Source organism: Scomber japonicus, chromosome 3, assembly GCF_027409825.1.
Source record: "Scomber japonicus isolate fScoJap1 chromosome 3, fScoJap1.pri, whole genome shotgun sequence".
NCBI classification, from domain to species: Eukaryota; Metazoa; Chordata; class Actinopteri; order Scombriformes; family Scombridae; genus Scomber; species Scomber japonicus.
The window spans coordinates 24414934-24436688 of NC_070580.1; the positions used below are offsets into that span (position 1 = coordinate 24414934).

At 39.3% G+C, this 21755-nt stretch overlaps 1 protein-coding gene across 5 annotated transcripts in view; it reads left to right on the top strand.

Moving 5' to 3' along the window:
- Window positions 1-21755, top strand: part of LOC128355152 (R3H domain-containing protein 2) — a 64806-nt gene that overhangs the window by 34604 nt on the left and 8447 nt on the right. For 2 of the 5 annotated variants that reach the window (XM_053315382.1, XM_053315384.1), the window contains 12 exons: window positions 454-540; window positions 734-857; window positions 1510-1588; window positions 2085-2144; window positions 2813-2953; window positions 4385-4493; window positions 5954-6049; window positions 6284-6333; window positions 9908-10143; window positions 11656-11828; window positions 13504-13797; window positions 20598-20733. In XM_053315382.1, coding sequence (XP_053171357.1) covers window positions 454-540; window positions 734-857; window positions 1510-1588; window positions 2085-2144; window positions 2813-2953; window positions 4385-4493; window positions 5954-6049; window positions 6284-6333; window positions 9908-10143; window positions 11656-11828; window positions 13504-13797; window positions 20598-20733 — 1585 coding nt within the window. Of the gene's footprint in view, window positions 1-453; window positions 541-733; window positions 858-1509; window positions 1589-2084; window positions 2145-2812; window positions 2954-4384; window positions 4494-5953; window positions 6050-6283; window positions 6334-9907; window positions 10144-11655; window positions 11829-12362; window positions 12462-13503; window positions 13798-20597; window positions 20734-21755 lie in introns of all 5 variants that reach the window. The other 3 variants (XM_053315387.1, XM_053315386.1, XM_053315385.1) reach the window with 3 other exon arrangements.

The window sequence follows — 21755 nt, forward strand, 5'->3', positions numbered from 1 at the left end:
GTAAGATTTTCTCTCTAAAAAGGGGTTTCAGCTCGTTTTAGTAGGTTTATGGTGTATATATACACAAAGTATAAGCAGATCGTGTGGTAGTTAAGGATTTTCGCTTCCTGTCACAAACATCAGGTGAAAGAAACACACATGCTGTTTTATTTGATAACTTCCAGTGTTGAGACACATAAAACAGATAATCTCAAAGCTCATTACCTCTTTTTTAAAAACTTTTTAAGCTCAAATCCTGGAATTTATCACATTTTAAAATAAAAAAAAAAACCCACTGAAAATCAGAATTTCACAATACATAAAATTTAACACAAACATTGGAGTTGAGAATAATGGCAAATGTAATTTGCCATTCAAGCCCAGTATTTTTAATAATTTTTACTTTGAAGGACTTAAACATGTTATTTTCATTTTTATAATAATAGATAATACATGTGTTTGATTCTGTTTCAGTCTAATGCTAAACTGAAGTTGGTACGGAGTCTGGCAGTGTGTGAGGAGTCTTCTGGTCCGTTCTCCAATGATGGACCTCCAGAATCGGTACCGTTCCTGTCTCTAACCCTCACCCCTAATCCCCAACAATAACCTCAGCCCATACCCGGCAGCTAGCCTAGCTTGCTACATTACTGTGCAACAGCAGTTTGTGTAGGATCAACTGTATACAAAATATAACAAAATCATTTAAAATTTTGCCATCTTTTTTCACATCAGTGAATGTTTTTTTTCTCTCCAGGAAATCATCCAGCTTCACATCAGCTGTCCATCAGACAAAGAAGAAGAGAAGTCCTCAAAGGACGAGTATGAAAATGAAGAGAAGGAAAAGAAGGACAAGACTCCACGAAAGATGTTGTCACGTGGTAAGTTCATAGCCCTAAAGCTCAAGTGCTAATCAGACCTGTGATAGCATCACTTTAGCTACCATGTATAGTCCTGCCCAAGACAAGAATACAAGTTCTGCACATGGTCTGCATGTGATAATAAGTAGAGTTTGTTTAAAAACTATATACTTTTCCCTGCTCAAATGCAATGAATGCTAAACAGCAGTCTTCATGACTGTTACATGCAAATATGATGTCCACTTGTATTATTAATAGTCAAGTTGATTTCTCTGAAAGATAATAGGATCCCTCCCTCTTCTTTTTTTAATGACCTACCTACCTCCCTATCTCTAGAACTGTTTAGTGTTGTGGAAAATAGTGGAAAATGATTTCTGTGTGTGTGTGTGTGTGTGTGTGTGTGTGTGTGTGTGTGTGTGTGTGTGTGTGTGTGTGTGTACATAGAAGAACAGTTATCTGGTGTATCATGCTATCTGTTCCTTATGTTCATCCTCCTTGAACAATCTGGTGTGGTGGGGTGCCATTTTCGGAGTTATGCTAAGCATCATTCTGACTTTGCTTCTTCTGTCTGTCCTGCGCTTTACAAAAGTGTCACTCTCTCTCTTTGCCTCCTCAGTCTGTTAGCCTTTTCTTTCAAGTATCTGCATATTTACTTTGCCTTTCTCTCTGTTAGACTCCAGTCAGGAATACACTGACTCCACGGGCATCGATGTTCACGAGTTTCTGGTCAACACACTGAAAAACAATCCCAGGTATGAGATTGTCACAAAATAATGACTGAAATCCACATGAAAAAAGAAAATGAACTAAGTAGGATACAACTGTTTGCTGTCTTATTAACCAAAAGAAACACCTTGTATTACAAATTGTAAAAGAGTAACAATTAATAATTTTAAGTTTGTGTCTGTCGTAACTGTTAAGTGTGTAACTTTCTATTGTTAGCTGTCAATAGAGAAGGGGGCCAGTCTTGCCTGAAAAGTCCTTCCTTTGCATGAATTTTCTAGATGAATTGTTGATATAAGGTGTTTCTTATCCTCAAAAATGGCAATGTGATTGTTTCCAGCTATTTACATTAGGACAGATCAAATTGCAGACAAAAAAAGAATCACCATTGTAATGACATTGATACAATTAAGGTTTTGTTACAGCACTTTGTTTTGTGTGCTTGCTGCATTTAACTTAGTGACCCATTCTGTCCTCTGATCTCTCTCTCTCTCTTCCCCTCTCTCTCTACCTTTGGCCCAGCAGGGATCGAATGATGCTGCTCAAACTAGAACAAGATATCCTGGAGTTCATTAATGACGACAAGTAAGCCACGTTCTTCATAACCACTCACTTGTATTTAAATTTAGCTGCTCTACATCCATTCCTTTTTATTTATAGACTACTGAGGTAATAAGATAAATATGGCAGGTTGTAGTTCATATTATGTGGCAAGTTTAGGCCGACAGTATTTCTGGCTAGAACTCTGTGTTCCCCTGTAGCAGGAATAGTTTCATTTGACATAAGTGTTACGATCGGAGCATTAAATCAGCTTGTACACAACAGAGCCAAAAGGATTGTCTCAAAAGTGGAAAACCTGCTCATCAAAAAACTCAGAATACACTCTTTTTTTCTTTTTCTTTTTTTCAATCTTGAGACAACAGAAGGTATTGCATGAATTACAAAACAGCATAATTCAGTATTTACCACTGTTGTTCAGAAAATACCCAGAATACAGTTTTTCTGAGAATTAATGTTGTATCAGACAGCCTTGTAAAATATCTGTTTAAGTTTCTTTGTGCATAGAGCAAGCATAAGCCTCTTTCTTGCATTATTTTAAATGCTTAAAATAAGAAGCTACACATTATGGAAATAGAAATGACAACATTCAGCAAAAAGGAAAGCTTAAAAGATTAGCACTTGGCACCTCTTTTGCAATTCAGCATTGAAATAACATATTTTACTCACAACTTGGTATTCTATGTTCCCTGCAGTAACCAGTATAAGAAGTTTCCTCAGATGACTTCTTATCACCGCATGCTGCTGCACCGTGTGGCTGCCTACTTCGGCATGGACCACAATGTGGATCAGACAGGCAAGGCTGTAATCATCAACAAGACGGGCAACACGCGCATGTGAGTTACAGACTTTGGTCCGGGCTCTAGCAGCTGCAGTCTAAAGCTACAGGAAATTTGATCTAAGATTATGTGTTTTGCCAATCTATGTATATGTATGCATAGGTTGTACTCAGGCAAAGCACATGAAGTGCTCAAAACATAAAACAACAGTTAAAGAAACAAAATACTTTTTATTTTCTCATATAGTCCAGATGTCAGGATAGTTGGGTTGTCAATAGGGGCTTTGGTAAGGTCTTTATATGCAAATTAAATCATAAAGGCCACATAAATAATGTAAACAATCTCAAGGGACCACACAATAACAAAATCCATGAAATGGAGGTTGCTATGGCAACACAGGAAGTGCAACTTACATGATAATGGTATTGCAAGAATTCCGCAGCCATAAAACATGTATTTGAACAAAATGAGCAAATAACTGAACCAAAAATTATACAGAGTGGCAACATGTATTGAAATGGAAAGTTAGCTTCTGCTAACACACCTGAGAAATGAGGCCATCTAAGGCTTCTCATGTACCTAATCAATTCAACACAACCACTCACTGAATGCCTAAAAGGTGTGTATTTCACATTGTTTGTGCAATTAAGGCAACAAGAGAGGAACTCATCAATGTAGTGATGCAAGCAAGCTCTTTTTTTTGCCCAAACCTAGAGATCATCAATACAATATGTGTATGTTGCACATGTGGTATAACAGTATTTCAGGTAATTCAGTTATTTTGGGAAAAACTGTTTGCCCACTGCACTACATTGCCAAGGAACAGCTGGTTTGTCCTTGGTGAAGTGTGTGTGATCCATACAAATATTTTTTTAAAGTTTCCTGGAATTTTCACAGTGATAAATCCTGCCAAATGGGTGGATTATTCTTTTTACAATCTTTGCTTTTTGGCAAGTCATCATCCTCTCAACTCCTGACTAGCTAATTGATGACCAATTAATCACAAACTAATAAACATTATTTTGTAATGCATTCAATATTTGGAAACTTTCAGATTTGTTTCAAAATGAATTTGCAACTTCTAATGCCAGGAAATAAGGATGTTAATTTGCAATAAAAACCAGTAAGGAAAGTAAATAAACAGTATTAATAAAACTTGTAGGGGCTGATGGGAGGGCCACCAACACAAATGACACTTTTTACATTGTAAATTAATGATTTTGAGTTTCGTAAAAGCAACTGTTGCATACAAACCATCAAATACAAAGGAGTATTGGGCACTCACAAAAATATGACACAGTAAAGGGTTTATATATTCCCAACAGTGGATCCTTAATTATTTTTTAACTGTACCATTCTGAGTAACAGCTAAAATCATACCCTACAAATGGAAACCCTCAGTACATGTCTTGTTTTGTTTAATTTTTTAATGAATTTCATGTTTAGTATGTTGAGATGCATGTCATTTGTCCTGTGCTGCTTTTACAGCCCAGAGCAAAGGTTCTCTGAACACATCAAGGATGAACGTAACATGGATTTCCAGAAGAAATTCATCCTTAAGAGAGATGATGCCAGCATGGATAAGGATGATAATCAGGTAACGTTATCCTATAATATTTGTTGACTATCATTTTCATATCAATTTTTTCATTATTACGTTTCAGTATGTTTGTAATTGAAATGCCAAATTATGTAAATGGTCAAATCATGCGTTACTTTCCTCTCTCACCTTCTTACTGAAGCTGTAAAAAGAAGAATTCACTGGCACAGCAAGTGCCAGTTCTGGTTAGGTTTTGCTGCAGCTTCATCAGTTAAAGATGGATCCTACAGCTCTTTCTTCAACTGGAGGAGAGGAACTTACAGTTGTCAGGATATGATGAAATAAAACAGTTTATTATATTTTCCACATCAGATGAAAGGAGGCAGGATCTATTTGTGATGACAACTATGCTGTGAAACAAATACTCGCATAGTGGTGATCCCCCAGACTATCTGAGCACCTGGAAGTAAGAGGGGCGGAGTGGCTTCAAGCACAGAAGTACCACCTTGACCCAACTGTGTTTTTAATCATTAAAATAACTTTTAATTATTTTAAATACAGGTATTGAACTTTAGACTTTTAGATTTTTGTCTTTATTTTATCAATGGTAGCTATGTGTAGAGGATGCAGGGCATGAACAGTGATTGCTGCATATGATTGTAGTTATACAGTTGGCAAGTTAGAAACTGCATCCATCCCAGCAGAGATGAAAATTGGCATAGGAAGAGATTCATCAACCTGAAAGAGTTTACAGATAATGAAAAGTTTTTAAAAAATTGCTGACGATGAATCAAAAAATCACCTTATGTCTGACTGCAAGAGAGATTACTTGAAAGTGGCCTGTTTAAGTATTAATAGACCAACCATATGCAGTACAGTAACTTGCATTTTCCCAGTGCTGTCTCTTAAAATTACATGCAGGTTTTTAAAATCATCTTCATAGCTACGGATTCCCTGAGCTACAAAACTGTTGAGCCTGAAGCACCGCTCTTTGCAGTGCAAAACGGGGCGCTTCCTAGTGTGCTGTCAGGCCTGGTAATGACACAAGACGCACATTTAAACTCTGTGCATCAACTCTAAATGTGTAGCTTTAATATTTTCTGTATGTTTCAAAATAAATGTCTTAACTTTGTTGAACAGACATGGAAGACTTCTGAGAATTTCAAGTCTTGATTATTTTAGTCAGCTTTGCTCTGATGCTGTCACATTTCTTTTGTCCTTAATACAGTGTTTGTTTGATGTTGTGTGAGTCTGCAAGTGCTCTATCACTGTTGTGGTGTCACAACTTCCTCCACTGGTTCTGCCCCTCAAAACATTCATTTTGCACACACATTTCAATGTTGTTGGCAGTTGCTCTCTCTCTCACACGTGCTGCTGTTTTTGTCATGTGACTTGTTGCTATTTATCTTTGCAGCGTCACAAAGTGTAGTTATTTGTCAATACAGCACATTACAATGTAACTGAAGTTTTTTTTTCTGGTATGTTTTTTTTTGTTTGTTTTTTTACCCGAATTTTAGATCCGTGTGCCACTGCAGGATGGGCGGCGTAGCAAGTCCATTGAAGAGCGAGAGGAAGAATATCAGCGGGTACGAGACCGGATCTTTGCCCGAGAAGTAAGTATTGGACCTGGACAGAGTAGCAAACACAGGGAAGGACAGATTACACATTCAGAGCGTTAAATCCGATTTCAGTATTTCTTAATCAGAAAAGTATAAGAACTGTCGCGTAAAAAAGGCAATTTTTATAGTCAAAGTGATATTTCTTTAAAACTTCTCAAACACTGATCTGCAGCTGTTAAATCTTTGCCTAAGTACCCCTGGATGAATGAAGCTGTTCATAATGTGTAGGTGTCCTTTTTTTTACAGTCCTCTCAAAATGGATACATCAACGACAACAGGTAAGATGATGCATCCACCTGGTGACTAATGTGTGTAATTCATAAGACTCCATCCTTGCCACCTTTTCCCTTTAAGTTACACTCTGCTTGTCAGGTTTTAGTTATTGAAGGTAGAGTGTTATAGAACCACAAACAAACTTAACAGAGTATATATTTAATCTGTGTACAAATCTAACAATTCATACAACATTTGCTGGAAAAAGAGAATTCACAAAAGTAGTTTTTACATTAGTTTTATTATTATCATTGCCAGCCAAATAATTCATTTGCATTTTCTGATTAATTTTTTGTCCCCTCTTATGCCAATCCCCCTCCCAAACTATGAGGGACACACTGTCTTTGAAAAAAGATTTTTAGGTAGGGGAAAGATGCTTTTTAGAAAGTAATTAGCTCAAACAGCAGTTAAGTCAGCCTCCATCCCTAAGCACCTTGGCCGTTGAGGTTGAAAGATTAGAACATAATATGCTGAGAGAGAGAAAGAGGAAGCGTGGGCCTTTCAACAGTCAAAGTTTCTGCTTTGTGTGCGTTTTTTCCTTTTTCTTTTTTCTTTTTTTCTTGTTCCCTCCTCCTCCTCACGGGCAAAAGTTCTACACTGTGCATCCCTCTACCTCCCATCCCTCCTTATCCCACCCTCCCCAAAACCCTCTCCTGTTCTCCAATCCAGTCCTGTAACCCCAGCATTTTCTCCTAATGTTAACCCCAACAGACTTTCCACTGAGGGCTACTGCTCTAGCTCTCAAAAGAGGAGGCAGATCTTTAGGTATTGGGGTGCTGTTGACTTTGACTTGTGTGTTGCCATGCCCATATTTGAAAGTGGTTTGGTGATGATAGTGGTGACTTGTGGTGGTTTTTATATCTTTGCTTGGCGTAGTCGGCTGATTGATGGCTATTCCAGCACTGCACCGTGGGGCTTCCCATGGCCCATGCATGGCTGCTTTTTGGTTTCACTGGGGACTGATTGACCTACTTACCCTTCCACTCATCCACTGTCAACTACATTTTTATATAAAGTAACTGCATCTCTTCCACAGTAACCTGTTTGTTTTGTGGTTGACTTGTTAACATGTCACCTGTTGCATAGTTGCACGTAAAAATGTAGTACATACATGCAGTAGTGTTGGAGAACTGATAAAAACGTAAAGAAAAGGTGGTGTTGGTGTTTCTCCTACAGTGCATTGGGGCTGCTGCAAACCATAATTTATATTATTGATTATTTTTGATTAATTGTTTGGGCTTCAAAGTATTAAAAAATAGTGAACATTTTTCATCATAATTTCCCAGAGCCCAAATCCATTGTAGAATGTAAAGGAGGAAAAAAAGAAAAAGAAAACAAACAAACAAAAAGAAAACTAAGAGGTTTTTAAAAAAAATTTAAAACATTTCACTTAAAAATAGCTTAATATAACAGTCCAGTCAATGCAGTTTTGTTTATATATTCCAAAATCACACATATGCACCAAAGGACCTTTCGTGAGGCCATTTTCAACAATTGTGCAACATTTGAGCATTTTATCTTAATTTAATTAAATTTTGCAACCAAAGGGAAAACAACACACAACATTAATGGTTATTTATGAAACAGGTCACTGCCACGATTCGTAATGTGCGTATAAGCAGTGCTTGCAAAGAGGCCCCCTGCACAGCAGACAACAGCCTCTATCCTTGGACCTTCTGGAAAAAGAACCCCCGCCCCCCTTTTATAACGGGGGAAAAAAGGAAATCTCAGGAACAGCAACAAAGGAGAGATTCCTCCTCTGGAACTAACAGACATGCAAACAGTGTGAAAATGTTAATTGTGCACAAATGACATAGAAATAAAACTAGTAAAATACAACATGGAGAATATAGATAGATCACAAAATATATTTGTAAAACGTATATTAGACGTTAACCATCCAGAATACATGCTGTTAACTGAAAAAACCATAAAAACACAGACTTAAATAAAGCAAAAGAAGAAGCTTTTTAGAGAGATGTGGCTTAACTGAGCAATAATGTTACACCAACATTCGTGCAAATAAAGATGAGTTGATTGCGATGGAGGCTCAGAACGATTGGTGCGTGTGATGAGGGAATGCTGTCGTGAGAGAGTGGAGATGAAATATCATGTGATCAGCAGTAGATTCCCTCCTCCTCCTGCTCTCATTCTGCTCTCATCTTTGTCTGCAGAACGCAGCGAACAAGTGTGTGTCTGCCTTTTACAGAGAATGGCAGAGCACCCACCCTTCCTTTTAAAATGGGCTGTGTAGAGAAGACTCAAAATAGATCCTCCAATAATTACAGTCTCTGAAATATTTATCAGCCGCAGCCACCTTAAAACATCGCTCACTATCACAAGGGTTTTACAACCCTTACCATATCCCCGTTCTCGTCATCGAGATTCCCACAATCAGCATTACATGTTTTGACTATATCTGACCCTTGTTATCTCTACATGGACATCCTCTGTTCATATCTCTCTAAGATGAAGAAAAAAAAGGGTGTTTACAGCTGGCTAGTCAGGGTTTTTTTTTCTCTGCTGTGCTCAATGCAGGCTTGCTAGCAACATTAAATGTAATCCTACATCACAGTATATATTGGAGCTAACACATCACATCATTATAATTTCTCTTTTATGTAGAAGTTATTTATATCTGAGCACAAGCACAGCAAGACCATCCACTCTCTGGTCATCTTCAACTGGAACAATAATATTTTTAATGTTGACATGTCAATGACAGACCCAGCTATTCACTTGTGATGAAGGGGTTTCTCAGAGTGGTGGTTACGCTTACAGTGTGATCATTGGTTTTTTTGGCAGCTACCCTTATCCAGGGTGACAGCATCACAACAACAAACCACAAAGGCAATGAGTGTGTATATGGCAAAACAGTTTAAAGAACCATAGTGGTGAACCAGTGGTAGCAAGTGGTTATTTTGTAGATAGTGTGTGTGATTCTGAGTGTTAATGTACATCTGCTCTTAAATGTCTGAGTGTTTATGTACGTCTGGTATTCATTTGCAGGTGTATGTGTGTCTGTTTCTGTGTCATCTTTTTTCTATAATACAATACATTTGAAGTGCATGTGTTATTGTTTATCTGTATCCAATTGTCTGTGAATGTTGTCTCCAGTCTTAGATGGTTTGTGACATCATTGAATTTCGTCTCATCCAGTGTCACTTTAATATCCTCTGATACCCCAGTGTTGATTGTCTGGAGCATCTTTTCTCCCTGCATGTGTGTGTTCCTCTGTGGATGTGTGTGTGTGTGTGTGTGTGTGTGTGTGTGTGTGTGTGTGTGTGAATGTGTGTATGGTTGTATGTTTAAAACTGGAGATAATATTGTTTGGTGCTTTGTTGCCTGATTTGTATTGTGGTTTCACTGACCAAGCCAATATGCATCTGTGTTGAATGCCCCACACTGAATCCTGTCCAAATGTTCTATCTGTTTATGACCTCTGTCCTTTTCTGCCTCCCCCCCTCCCCCCAATCCCTATTTTATCTTTACTGTTCCTCCTGGCTCTATCCCTCTTTTATCCACTTCATTTCACCTCTATGTCTCCCTTCTCTTCCTCCCCATTCTGTCTTCTCACAGAGGGAACCGTGAGAGCTCCAGCCGGGCGTCCAGCAGTCGTCAAAGCAGCACAGACAGTGACATGAAGTGCTTGGAGCCTCGTCCCTGGAGCAGCACCGATTCAGACAGTTCTAACCGCACCCTCCGGCCGCCCGTCACTAAGGCCAGCAGCTTCTCTGGCATCTCCATCCTTACCAGAGGGGATAGCCTTGGCAGCAACAAAGGCTCACAGGGAAGCTGCAAAGGCTCTCGCTCCGGTAAGGATTGAAGAGATCATTTGTGGGAAACGGTGACATTTAGGTTCAACTAGTTGTTTTCTAGTGTTCTAGCTACTTAAGCAACTGTGCCAACAGGGCCTTCTTTACTATACAAAGTGATGTAGATTCCGTATATGAGGTGCACCTGAATGCACCATGAAGTCCCTTATTTTTACAGTCTATGATCAGTCTTTAAGTTTTTAAGAAGCGATAGACAACAACGCCCTTCAAGTGTAGATGGTGTGACATTACAGCATGGTAAAAGCTCAGAAGAGGATGTTTGTGTGTAATTGGGGATGGATAAGTAGGCGCAAGTTCATCTGCATCAGTTTGGGAGAGAACATGAGAGCAGAGTGTGTAGCTCCAAAAACAGAAAATCAGTTGCTTGTTTGACTTTGGTGATCTGCTGAACCTTCCTGTAGCACTACCTATTTTATGTTTCACAGATGATAAATTCCAAATGACTTTGGTGATCCCTTGATACTGATATTCCCATCAGCCTCATCTGAACTTTAGTTTTTTTGCTTATTAGCAATTGTTAGCGTGCAAACATGCTAAACTAAGATGGTGAACATGTTGGATATTAAACTCTTTCATATCATTATGTTAGCATTGTCATGATGAGCATGTTAACCTGCTCTCCTTAGCGTTTAGCTGAAAGCATCACTGTGCCAAAGAACAGTTATTGGAATGACTACGGACTTATAGTCTTATTTATTTGTGAACTGTTTGATCTTACTGGGCAAGGCTGCGTCGCTTTCCATCTACGATGCGATTTTCTTCCGTCCTCCACATGGCCTCTTACGCCACCAGAATGTTTCAGAAGCAGAGTGTTTGCTCCAGCAGTGCCAGAGAGAAGAGAGCCACCCCTCTACCTGGAGAGGAAACCAAGCTGTTATGGCAGCAGTGGTGTCATAAAATCTTGTGATTTTCTACTTCCAAGATGAACTTCTTGCCATCCATGGTGACAAATATCCTCTGACTGGTTGACTTCGGAAATGTAATGTTGACATAGTGATGTGATACTGTATATGATCGGGACTCTTCACAGTGTCTTACTTTCAAAATTGACCAGATGCTCTATGCTGTTCCTGTCTGACGTCCTGCTTGGCTCGATCTGCTCTGTAGAGCTTGACGCGGCTTCCGCCAAAAGTAGACTAGATGCGCATGTTTAACGTAGCAGAGCTGTGAGCTAGTAGTATCTATGATCAGCTTCTGCAGCTGGAATTGAACTGTAAGGCAATCAGGAAACTTTTGGAACTCTTATCCAAAATATTTGAACTACAGAGAGACTTTGACTCTCGCTGAGATGTTAATTTAGCTTTACCCTCCAGTGGTCCTGGAAAGTGACTTTATACAGTAAAATAGAGGATGATACCTCAATAATTACAGGTACATGAATTTAACCCCTATCATAACATTTTGTAGGCCAATCATTTCAGATATATCAGAACCAAAATGAATATGAAACACAATTTCCTGTATCTATGATGTCTTTTTCTGTATCACTAGGCCTGCCCCTAGTCAGTCCTGATGTGTGTCCCCCACCCGCAGCCTCCCAGTCCAGCCGTAGCCTGCTTCCCTGCCCATCACAGCCACAACAGCCACAGCCCCAGGCGCCGCCTCAGACTGCCCTGCTGCCTACTCCACAGCAACACCCCATGGGCAACCACATGATTGCTCAGGTAAGAACTTCCATTACCAGTGTTTCTGTCAACTAAAAATGAATACACACTTTAGGTTTAATTGAATCTGCTGGTTAATGTAACAGTGATCCTGTGTCAGCATTCCTCCTTTAACACGATCCATAATGAAATTTAAGTTGCCTGTGGTTGAATCTGGTCATATGTACTGTAAGAAAAAGAGATGGTTTCAGTGTAATGAACATAAGTCAGTGACAACATGTCTAATAGCAGCCATTCTCTCTCTTTGTGAATTGTAGCAATTGCATTTCATTTTGTAAATACATAGTTTTATGTCAATGCTTTACTGCTTTTGAATTCTTTCTCAGAAACTAAATGTGATTTCCATCACGATCCGTCTGTTCATTAACAACTTTTCCTCTGAAATCTGACCCACATCTTTCCTATGTCTTCATTTCTGTTTATGTCCTTCTGTCTGCCTGCTTCTGACATCCTCCTTCTGACTGGCTTGCTCCACTTTCTATTTCTCTGTGCTCTGCCTCTTTATTTCCTCCTTCTTTCTGGTGGTGTGTATAGCCGGTGGCATCTCTGCAGCCCTCTCAGCCTGTCTCCTACTCCAGCCCTTCCTGCCCCCAGGTTCTCCTGCCAGTTTCTCCTCCCCAGCAGTACACAATGGTACTGACACATCTTGTAGCTTCATCTCTTTTATACTAACTTAATGAAAGACTGCTTTACTGACACTCTCACACTTTGCAGTTAGCTCATGCTGTATTCTACTAGACACATTACCCTCTCATACCCTGCTCTCATTCACAGTATTTAAGTATTTAACCACAGTCATGGAAGAATTATATCTGCTGCTCCAAACCATTCAGTACTTCTTCGCAGGCTGCCTGAGAAACTGAAGTTAGGTCGAGAAAATCAGTTTGCTAATTTAAGATGTTAATTGTAGTGGGTGTCTGTATGTACATTATTAAGCGTAATTTGCTATAATTTAAAAAGGTGAAACGAAACAAACATTTGTGTACTGCATTTGTGCTCTGCACTTTATTTGTTACTTCTTTTTAAGGGGGAAAATGTGTTTAGACCACCAAGCACTTTACACTGAAGTGTACCTTATTTTAGGAAGTAAATTTGTGTTAGTTGTCACAGGTTTCAGTCATTGACATTCTTTGAGCTGTGTAGACATAAAAAACCAAGTCAGCATGTTCTTGCACATGAGAAGTAACCGAATGAGTGTTAGTATAGACCCAAACCTTTATGAAACAATGATAACGTTGAGTATACACTTGTTTTTAATCAAAGAAAGATCCAACAACTGCAGAACTGTGTAATTCACAATTTGTATCATTTTTAGCTCTCAATCTAACCACCATTACATCCAGGAGTCACCTGGGTTTTGTTCAGGATGGCCAAACACAACACGTACCCATCATTGCACTTGATGCAAAGAGATGAATGATCAATCCTCTCATTTGACTCCTTGAAAGATGGCAGACAGGGATGTTTCCCACATTGTCAAAGTGTTCCTTTAATTCTCATTTATCCAGTTCTCTTAGACTATTGTTAATGTAGTTGTGTCTTTTGTGATCAGTCTAAATCACTCAGACCTCAGTTAGATCTTACACTACCGCTTCAAAATACAGAAGAGGTACTGACACAAACATAGCAGGAGCAAGACAAACTCCACCAGTAACATCATTCCCATTCCTCCCAGGGGGAAGAGCTGGCGCCCCAGTTCAGCCAGATGACGCTGAGTCGGCAGGGCTCCAGTGAGAACCCTGAGCCACCCCCTATGTATCAGGCTCCTCCCCCCGTGCTGTCGCAGCACCCCCCTCCTCAAACCGGTTACATCATGGCTACCACAGGTCAGCCTATGCCTCCTCCGTCTGGCTACCAGCCTGCCACCGGACACCCCCATCCTCCACCTCCACCGCCGCCCCCATCCCAGCCTGTCATGCAGGCCCCACCACCCCCACAGGGCTACATGCAGCCCCCTCCGCCTCAACAGGTATGTCATTCTCCACAGGTTGTGAGATAAATGTGTCAAACATTTAAATGTTGAAATTCAATTCTCAAATGTTTACCTTTACTCAACAAAAAATTGCAAGTGGTAAATTGATAATACACGTGATTAGAGCAGTGGTTTCCTGTGTTACAAGACATCACAAATGCTTAAAAAGTCTAAGAAATACATTAGACCATTAAATATAAACCTCAGAAGAGACACATCAGAGAAAAGAGCTAACACACTCACTTCCACCATAGTTACAATAAATATGGGAGTTTAAATAATTATTTGGGAGTTTGATGTACTCATGACAAGTGGCTGCATTTTATTGAAGAAATCCAAATGTGTGCCAAGGGAAATTAGTATAAGCCTTATCCATTTAAATATCATCAATGTAAATGCTCGTGGACCTCTTCAAACTTAGTCAGAACACATTTGAGGAAATCCCTGACTTATGGTGCCCTCAGGAGCGCACATTTGAACACTTCTTGCAGTAATGGCAAGTAATTTGGTACGTTACTACGTAAATGCAATCACAGTACCAACGTTCATCTATGTTGAGTATGTGTCTGGGGTATAGGAGTAGACCATGGAGACAAAATTAACATTTGCTTTCAGTATTTTAACTATAGACTTTTTTTTGTGTTGTCCTAAAATGAAATCCTGCCATTTTAAAGAATATATTTAGGTTTTTCAGATTTTACAGTGTCAGCTGAATTTTACTAACTTTAGACAAGACAGCTAGGGAACATAATCTCAAGTTGCTATATGTACAGTGGGGAGAACAAGTATTTGATAGACTGCCGATTTTGCAGGTTTTCCCACTTACAAAGCATGTAGAGGTCTGTAATTTTTATCATAGGTACTCTTCAACTGTGAGAGACGGAATCTAAAACAAAAATCCAGAAAATCACATTGTATGATTTTTAAATAATTAATTTGCATTTTATTGCATGACGTAAGTATTCGATCACCTACCAACCAGTAAGAATTCCAGCTCTCACAGACCTGTTAGTTTTTCTTTAAGAAGCCCTCCTGTTCTCCACTCATTACCTGTATTAACTGCACCTGTTTGAACTCGTTACCTGTATAAACCACCATGGCCAAGACCAGAGAGCTGTGTAAGGATATCAGGGATAAAATTGTAGACCTGCACAAGGCTGGGATGGGCTACAGGACAATAGACAAGCAGCTTGGTGAGAAGGCAACAACTGTAACTGCGCAATTATTAGAAAATGGAAGAAGTTCAAGATGACAGTCAATCTCCTTTGGTCTGGGGGTCCATGCATGATCTCACCTCGTGGGGCATCAATGATCATGAGGAAGGTGAGGGATTAGCCCAGAACTACACGGCAGGACCTGGTCAATGACCTGAAGAGAGCTGGGACCACAGTCTCAAAGAAAACCATTAGTAACAAACAACGCCGTCATGGATTAAAATCCTGCAGCGCACGCAAGGTCCCCCTGCTCAAGCCAGCGCATGTCCAGGCCCGTCTGAAGTTTGCCAATGACCATCTGGATGATCCAGAGGAGGAATGGGAGAAGGTCATGTGGTCTGATGAGACAAAAATAGAGCTTTTTGGTCTAAACTCCACTCGCCGTGTTTGGAGGAAGAAGAAGGATGAGTACAACCCCAAGAACGCCATCCCAACCGTGAAGCATGGAGGTGGAAACATCATTCTTTGGGGATGCTTTTCTGCAAAGGGCGACTGCACTGTATTGAGGGGAGGGTGGATGGGGCCATGTATCGCAAGATCTTGGCCAGCAACATCCTTCCCTCAGTAAGAGCATTGAAGATGGGTCGTGGCTGGGTCTTCCAGCATGACAACGACCCGAAACACACAGCCAGGGCAACTAAGGAGTGGCTCCGTAAGAAGCATCTCAAGGTCCTGGAGTGGCCTAGCCAGTCTCCAGACCTGAACCCAATAGAAAATCTTTGGAGGCACGCAGGTGGTTGAGTGGTTAGAGCGCATGCCATATATGCAGCCGACCCCAGTTCGAATCCCAATCGGAGGTCCTTTGCTGCATGTCACCCCCCCTCTAACCCTAACCCTGTTTCCTGTCTGTCGACTGCTAAAGGCGTCGATGCCAACAAAATCTTGATGTATCAAATACTTATGTCATGCAATAAAATGCAAATTAATTACTTAAAACAAAACAATACAATATGATTTTCTGGATTTTTGTTTAGATTCTGTCACTCACAGTTGAAGAGTACCTATGATAAAAATTACAGACTTTGTAAGTGGGAAAACCTGCAAAATCAGCAGTGTATCAAGTACTTGTTCTCCCCACTGTATATATAGCACAATATAATTTTGTAACATTATAATTGTAGGAGGATGAAAAGCAGTGATACTAAATAATTGTCCAGGTCTTCTTAGGTGTTCTCATTTTTAATCTCTTCCTGCTCACAATGTCAGGATACAAACATCTCAGCAGTGAAGGACTGCTTGTTAAAGAGTGAAAATCAGCTCAGCTTCATTTTTAAATTTTAAATAATTTTAAACACACTAACACAATCCTCATTCATATCTGACTGCTTCTGCTTCATTCAGATAAGCACCACTGAGGAGGATCATGTTCCTTACACCTCACCTATTAATGAGCGTTATTGTAAAGATTTGTTGATGAAAGAAAAGGGTACACAGTGTGATCCTTACTGCACCTGGTTAACATAGACATACAGAGACTAAAGTTGATAGCTTTTCTTTATGTAACACTTTGTGATTGATGTGATAGTCATTCTTGAATTTATCCCTCAACAGTGTGGTAAAGCTGTAATAGTAAATCACATCACAACTAAGTTTTCTGGTGCTCTTTCCCTCACAAAATAATTACCAGCTGTTACAGCTACACATCAGAGTGTTTTCCAGTGAATAATATTTTTTGTCCTACAATAAAGTGACTGATTTAACTGACGATTTCTGAATCCAGCTCTACTGACAGTAAATACATTGTTTCTGTCCATTTCCAATGGTGGCACAGGTACAGCACTCACCTCTAGCTACGAAATTTCTAAAAATGTGTCATCAACACCTTTGCTTTTCTAGCGAGGGTCACTGAATGACTAAAATAGAATCCCATGAATCTTGATTCAAATACAGGCCAATGAAATGACACTATTGGTGTCACATCGTTCCCTTCTGTCTGCAGAGTTTCTGTCCCCTATAAAAACGGTAAAGCTTTATTTGACTGGTCTATATTTCCTGAATAATCCATCTTTTTTAAAGATAATTTCAGGTTGTTTTTTTGTTTTGCCTTTATTCGACACTGCAGGCATGTGCTTTAACCATTCAACTACCACAGAACTCCTCTTAATAATTTCATTGGGGATTTTCTGGAAAGAACAACTTAATTAGGTATAGATTTCTATGAAAGAACTGTTCCATTTAAACCCAACAAAATATGAATTCACTAATAATTAATTAATCATTGGAAATGTTCTCCATATATGTAGAATAGCATGCTTGCCTGAAGACAAATGTTATGTTTTGCAGGCTCAGCTGGCCTGCTAAAAAGACTGAAAATAGTCTAGGTTACCTTGACTTAGTTAATTGCAAGCGTACCAATGTGATATGTCCCCTTTTCAGATCTATTTTATAATTTAGATTGCAACACCTTTAGATTTGACTTTGTGTTGCATAAATTCAATTATCACAAATGAAAAATATCAAGTTCTAGGAAAGGTGGAAATATTTAGAAATTAACTTTCTTTTGTAAGCGTGTGGCATGTCAGGGATGTGATTACTGTAAAGTAGCAGGATTCACCCAGTGGGGAGTTTGGTCCTCACGTTCATTACGCTGTGCGTCACCTTCACAAGTTCGGTCTCGATCAGTCAGCTAGCCTGTCACATTCTTCCGATTGCAGAGGCGGTGACAATAATGAGTTCTCTCACTCTCCATCACTCACACTCTTCCTTCCCTCCCTCAGGCTTTCACTTGAATCCATAAAGTAGTTATTATAATTCATTTGAGGAAAGAGAACTAAACTAAAGAGAACTGGCCATTAAAGATCCTTTGGGATACATTAGGTCCTGTAATGCAACTCTGGGACTATGCTGTAAAAGAAGATTGTCTGTTTAATATAGTTTTAATAGCTGAAGTCACTTTTCTTTTTCTTTTTTCTTTAAAGAATTGACAATAGTTTTGTGTCCATCGTTAAGCTTTGGGGCAGTAGAATTAGAGCATGCAAAATACCCGAGTGTCTATTTTAGAGTAGATCCAAAAGAGAATAGAGGATTTACATAAAAAGCAGTGCAAACTAATAATTGTAGTGATTTTATGTATTGTCCAACATGTAATTGCTCTGCGATCAGACATAAGTTGGAGTACGTACTATTTGCAATCTCACAATAAGTTTTTATGTTACCATACTGTAAAAACTGTTTGGCAATTTCTTATTTTCTTTCTTTTTATAGTTTATTTTAATGCCTTTTATCACCCTACATACCTCTCTATATTATCCTCAGATCTCCATACTTGTATAAACAGTATTGGCTTGGATGGGAAGATGCATTGTGTTTTTCAACTTGTGGGCGGTTTACAGTGTAACAGGAGTCCAAATATTGACACCGCTGCAGACTGTAAATGGACTGAATGTTATCATATATGCAGATGAAGGTGGAGGCTGAACATATCGATCCTCCGAACATTCACTTTCTCTCTCTCTGTCTGTTTGATGTCTCGTTAGGAAATTATGTATGCTACATTTAGCTTGCTTGTATAAGGCACAAGTTTCAAACTTCAACACTCATACCTCTATAACTCTTGTGCTGCTATGGATTTCTCCTTCACCTAACATCTTGAACACAAAATGGAGTTCTTTAGGCATTGTTTTGAAATGGCTATTATTACTATTTTAAAAAATCACAAGACAACTTGTATGAGCTGTAGTGATGAACTATCAAAGAAGTATAAATGACCAGACTTTGCAGTTACCTTCAGTTTTTCAAACCTTTTTAATAGTGACTTTTGGCTCATGGTTTTGGTTTTCTTGCCCACAACTTAACTGTTTTTATTCACCCTCACGATTCTCATAGGGCCCCATCTTGCGGTCGGTGGATGGCTGGCGTGGCGCATGTGTCTTTGTTAGTTTCCCCTGGAGCAGTTGTCATTTTCTCGCCCTGCGCCCACATTGTCTAAAAAGCAAATGCACTTGCACCAGTCTGTGCGCCTATGGGTGTGTTGGTCTCAAAATGAGGTGTGGTCAGGCGCATTGGTGGCGTGTTGCTATTTTGAGGCAGAGGATTGCGCTACTGACCAAAAAAAATCAGGTCTAAAGTCACTGGCACAAGTCACTGTTATTTAAGTGGCGCATCATCAAGAGTCCAATATGCTCCTATATAGGAGGCGGTAGCGCTGCACGCAGACACTGTACCTGTTATGCACACACGGGCGCGCAGCAGCACACAAACATGCAAAACATTACAAATAAAGGGACCACGATGTGAATTCGTATTATGATGTACATCAACATATTAAAAATACATGTTATATTAGTTAGTCATAATATTTATCAGATTTAATTAATTGTAAAAAATGGAGAGTGCCACTGCAGACAGTCCTAACAACCTATGAAAGTCTGTAGCCTCTGAGATGCTGCACAGAGCGCAGTGCCATAATGCACAGCCACTCACTGTTTATTAAATCAGCTGACGACACCAGGCTGCTGCACACCTCTACACTCATCAGATTGGTTGGTTATATCTCCATATTCTTCCTTTTATATGAATTAAATGTGAGGTTAGCAGCTCATCAGCCAACTTTCTTTTCAGAAAAAGTAACTCATGTTTTATTATTGAAACGCATTGCTGGGTAAATGCGCCATTATAATAGCAACTCGCCAAAGTGACAGCGCTCCTGGATATTAAAGGAAATGGGAGATGACACTCTGATTGGTTTACTGCGTGTTACGCCCAGAACACACCTATGATTAATGTGGGTCCATCCTTTTTAGACCATGTGTCTGGCGCAGTGACCATTTTTCCGCCGTTAAAATAGCAAAAGTGGATTTGGACATGCCCCAAAGACACTTGTGCCATGCGCTTCACCCCATGCGCTATAGATCCTTAAAATGGGGCCCATAGTGTTTCCAGTCAACAGAGGCAGCTGTACTGAGTAAAGTGAATGTTGGATTTGCGTATATGAAGTGGTCAGAAACAACTCCAAATGAAGGATAATGTTACTCTGGATCTGCTAGTAGTGTAAATAGGTAAATGTTTGCTAGCACATTTTATATAAAGGCTTAAAAGATGATAATATGTTACTGTTGTTTTCACAGCTTGTTTTTGTTGCCCCCAAGTGGTCAAAACATCAGTTATTAGAGGATTTGGATTGAGCTTTGGTAGTGAGATCTTAACAGTTTGATTGCTCAACTCATTGCTTCAAGTTGCTTACAAGTATCTTTATAAAGTTTCCTTAGTTGCAAAGCTTACAGTGGAAATGCCCAATGGAAATGTGCACTGAAATGGTTTGAAGAACAAGATCCTTTGGCAGAAACAAAAGATTCCTACTCAAAGTTCTTGTTTTCTGTACAGTATATAATGATTTATTGCCTTATTAACTATTACAGTCTTGGGTCTTGTGAAATGGGTGGTAAAATAATGTACAACATAAATAACACATAGAACAGTAATAATGTGATCTCTGTGCCATGAATATTGGGAAATCTCCAGTGTTGTCTCTGTGCCACAGGTGAAAAAGGTCGAGCTGATCCAAATCACTGTGATTCATGAAGAGTTATTCTTCTCTCATGTTAGTGAATTCATCACTCAATGTGTTTTCTTGTTATTTCTCAGATACAGGTGTCATACTACCCTCCTGGTCAGTATCCAAGCTCAGGCCAGCAGTACCGTGTCCCCCAGCCCATGTCCCACCAGGTGTCTTATCCTGCCCAGCGCACACAACCCATGCCTCAGCCCACACAGCAGTCAGGTCAGTACATATTACAAGGAGACACTTTGGTGTGCTGCCATAAACTCTATTTGATTTCTCTGTAGATGAAAGGATAGATATAGATGGCCACATATCGAAATACAGTGTGACTGTTTCTGTACATTTTTTGTATAATGTTTAGTAAAACACATGCTGTAATAATTTCATGTTGCACATCAAGGTGTTGTTGATGTCCATCTGTGGTGTTATCACTGGAAATGAGAATCAAAGATTGAGCCATAAAATATAAACCAAAATGTCCAAAATGCATTTAGTACAAGTCAATACACAGATACATTCCACTTGATTGTATACCTGGATTTTACAGTCCCTCAGCAGAAAACTGCTAAATCGTGCTTATTTTTTCAGTACACCAGGTGAAAGGTTGATTGTAAACAACCTTGGCCCATCATTGTCCTGCCAAGTCAAATATGCTTGGACTGAAATAGAGCTGCTTCTATTTTTTCATGGAAAAAAACTAGCCACTTTATCCTTCAATCTCTTTCATTTGGGATCTGTGGAGGTTGGTGGTGTGTTTATACAGTAAGTGATAGACACTGTTGACAACCTAAATGGACTCTGGCTCATAGTGGAGGCCTGCCAAATCCACATGGATCGTGAACCGTCATGGTCAGCGAGACCTTCCATAAATCCATGGCCACTACTTGAAGATTTATACTTGTATAATAAGAATATATTTCTATCATAATAAAAATTAAAATAACATCAACAATATGATCTAAGAACCTGCTGGATTGAAATGTTTAGCTTCCATCCTCTCCATTTATTTGAGTTTTAATCTTTCAACAAAAAACAATTGGTACTAATGTGTAAGGTATTTGTAGAAGATAGTTGTTTTGTTTTGTTTTGTTTTGTTTGCATATGCTTCATCACCTAAGTAGCCTTAATTTTGGACATTGAACCCCAACCGCCCTTCTTCTACAACCTTCATCTGGTTTTTCTCCTCTGTACTTCTTTTCAACTTGACTTTAATCTCAAATCTCACCCAATACTGGTCTGTT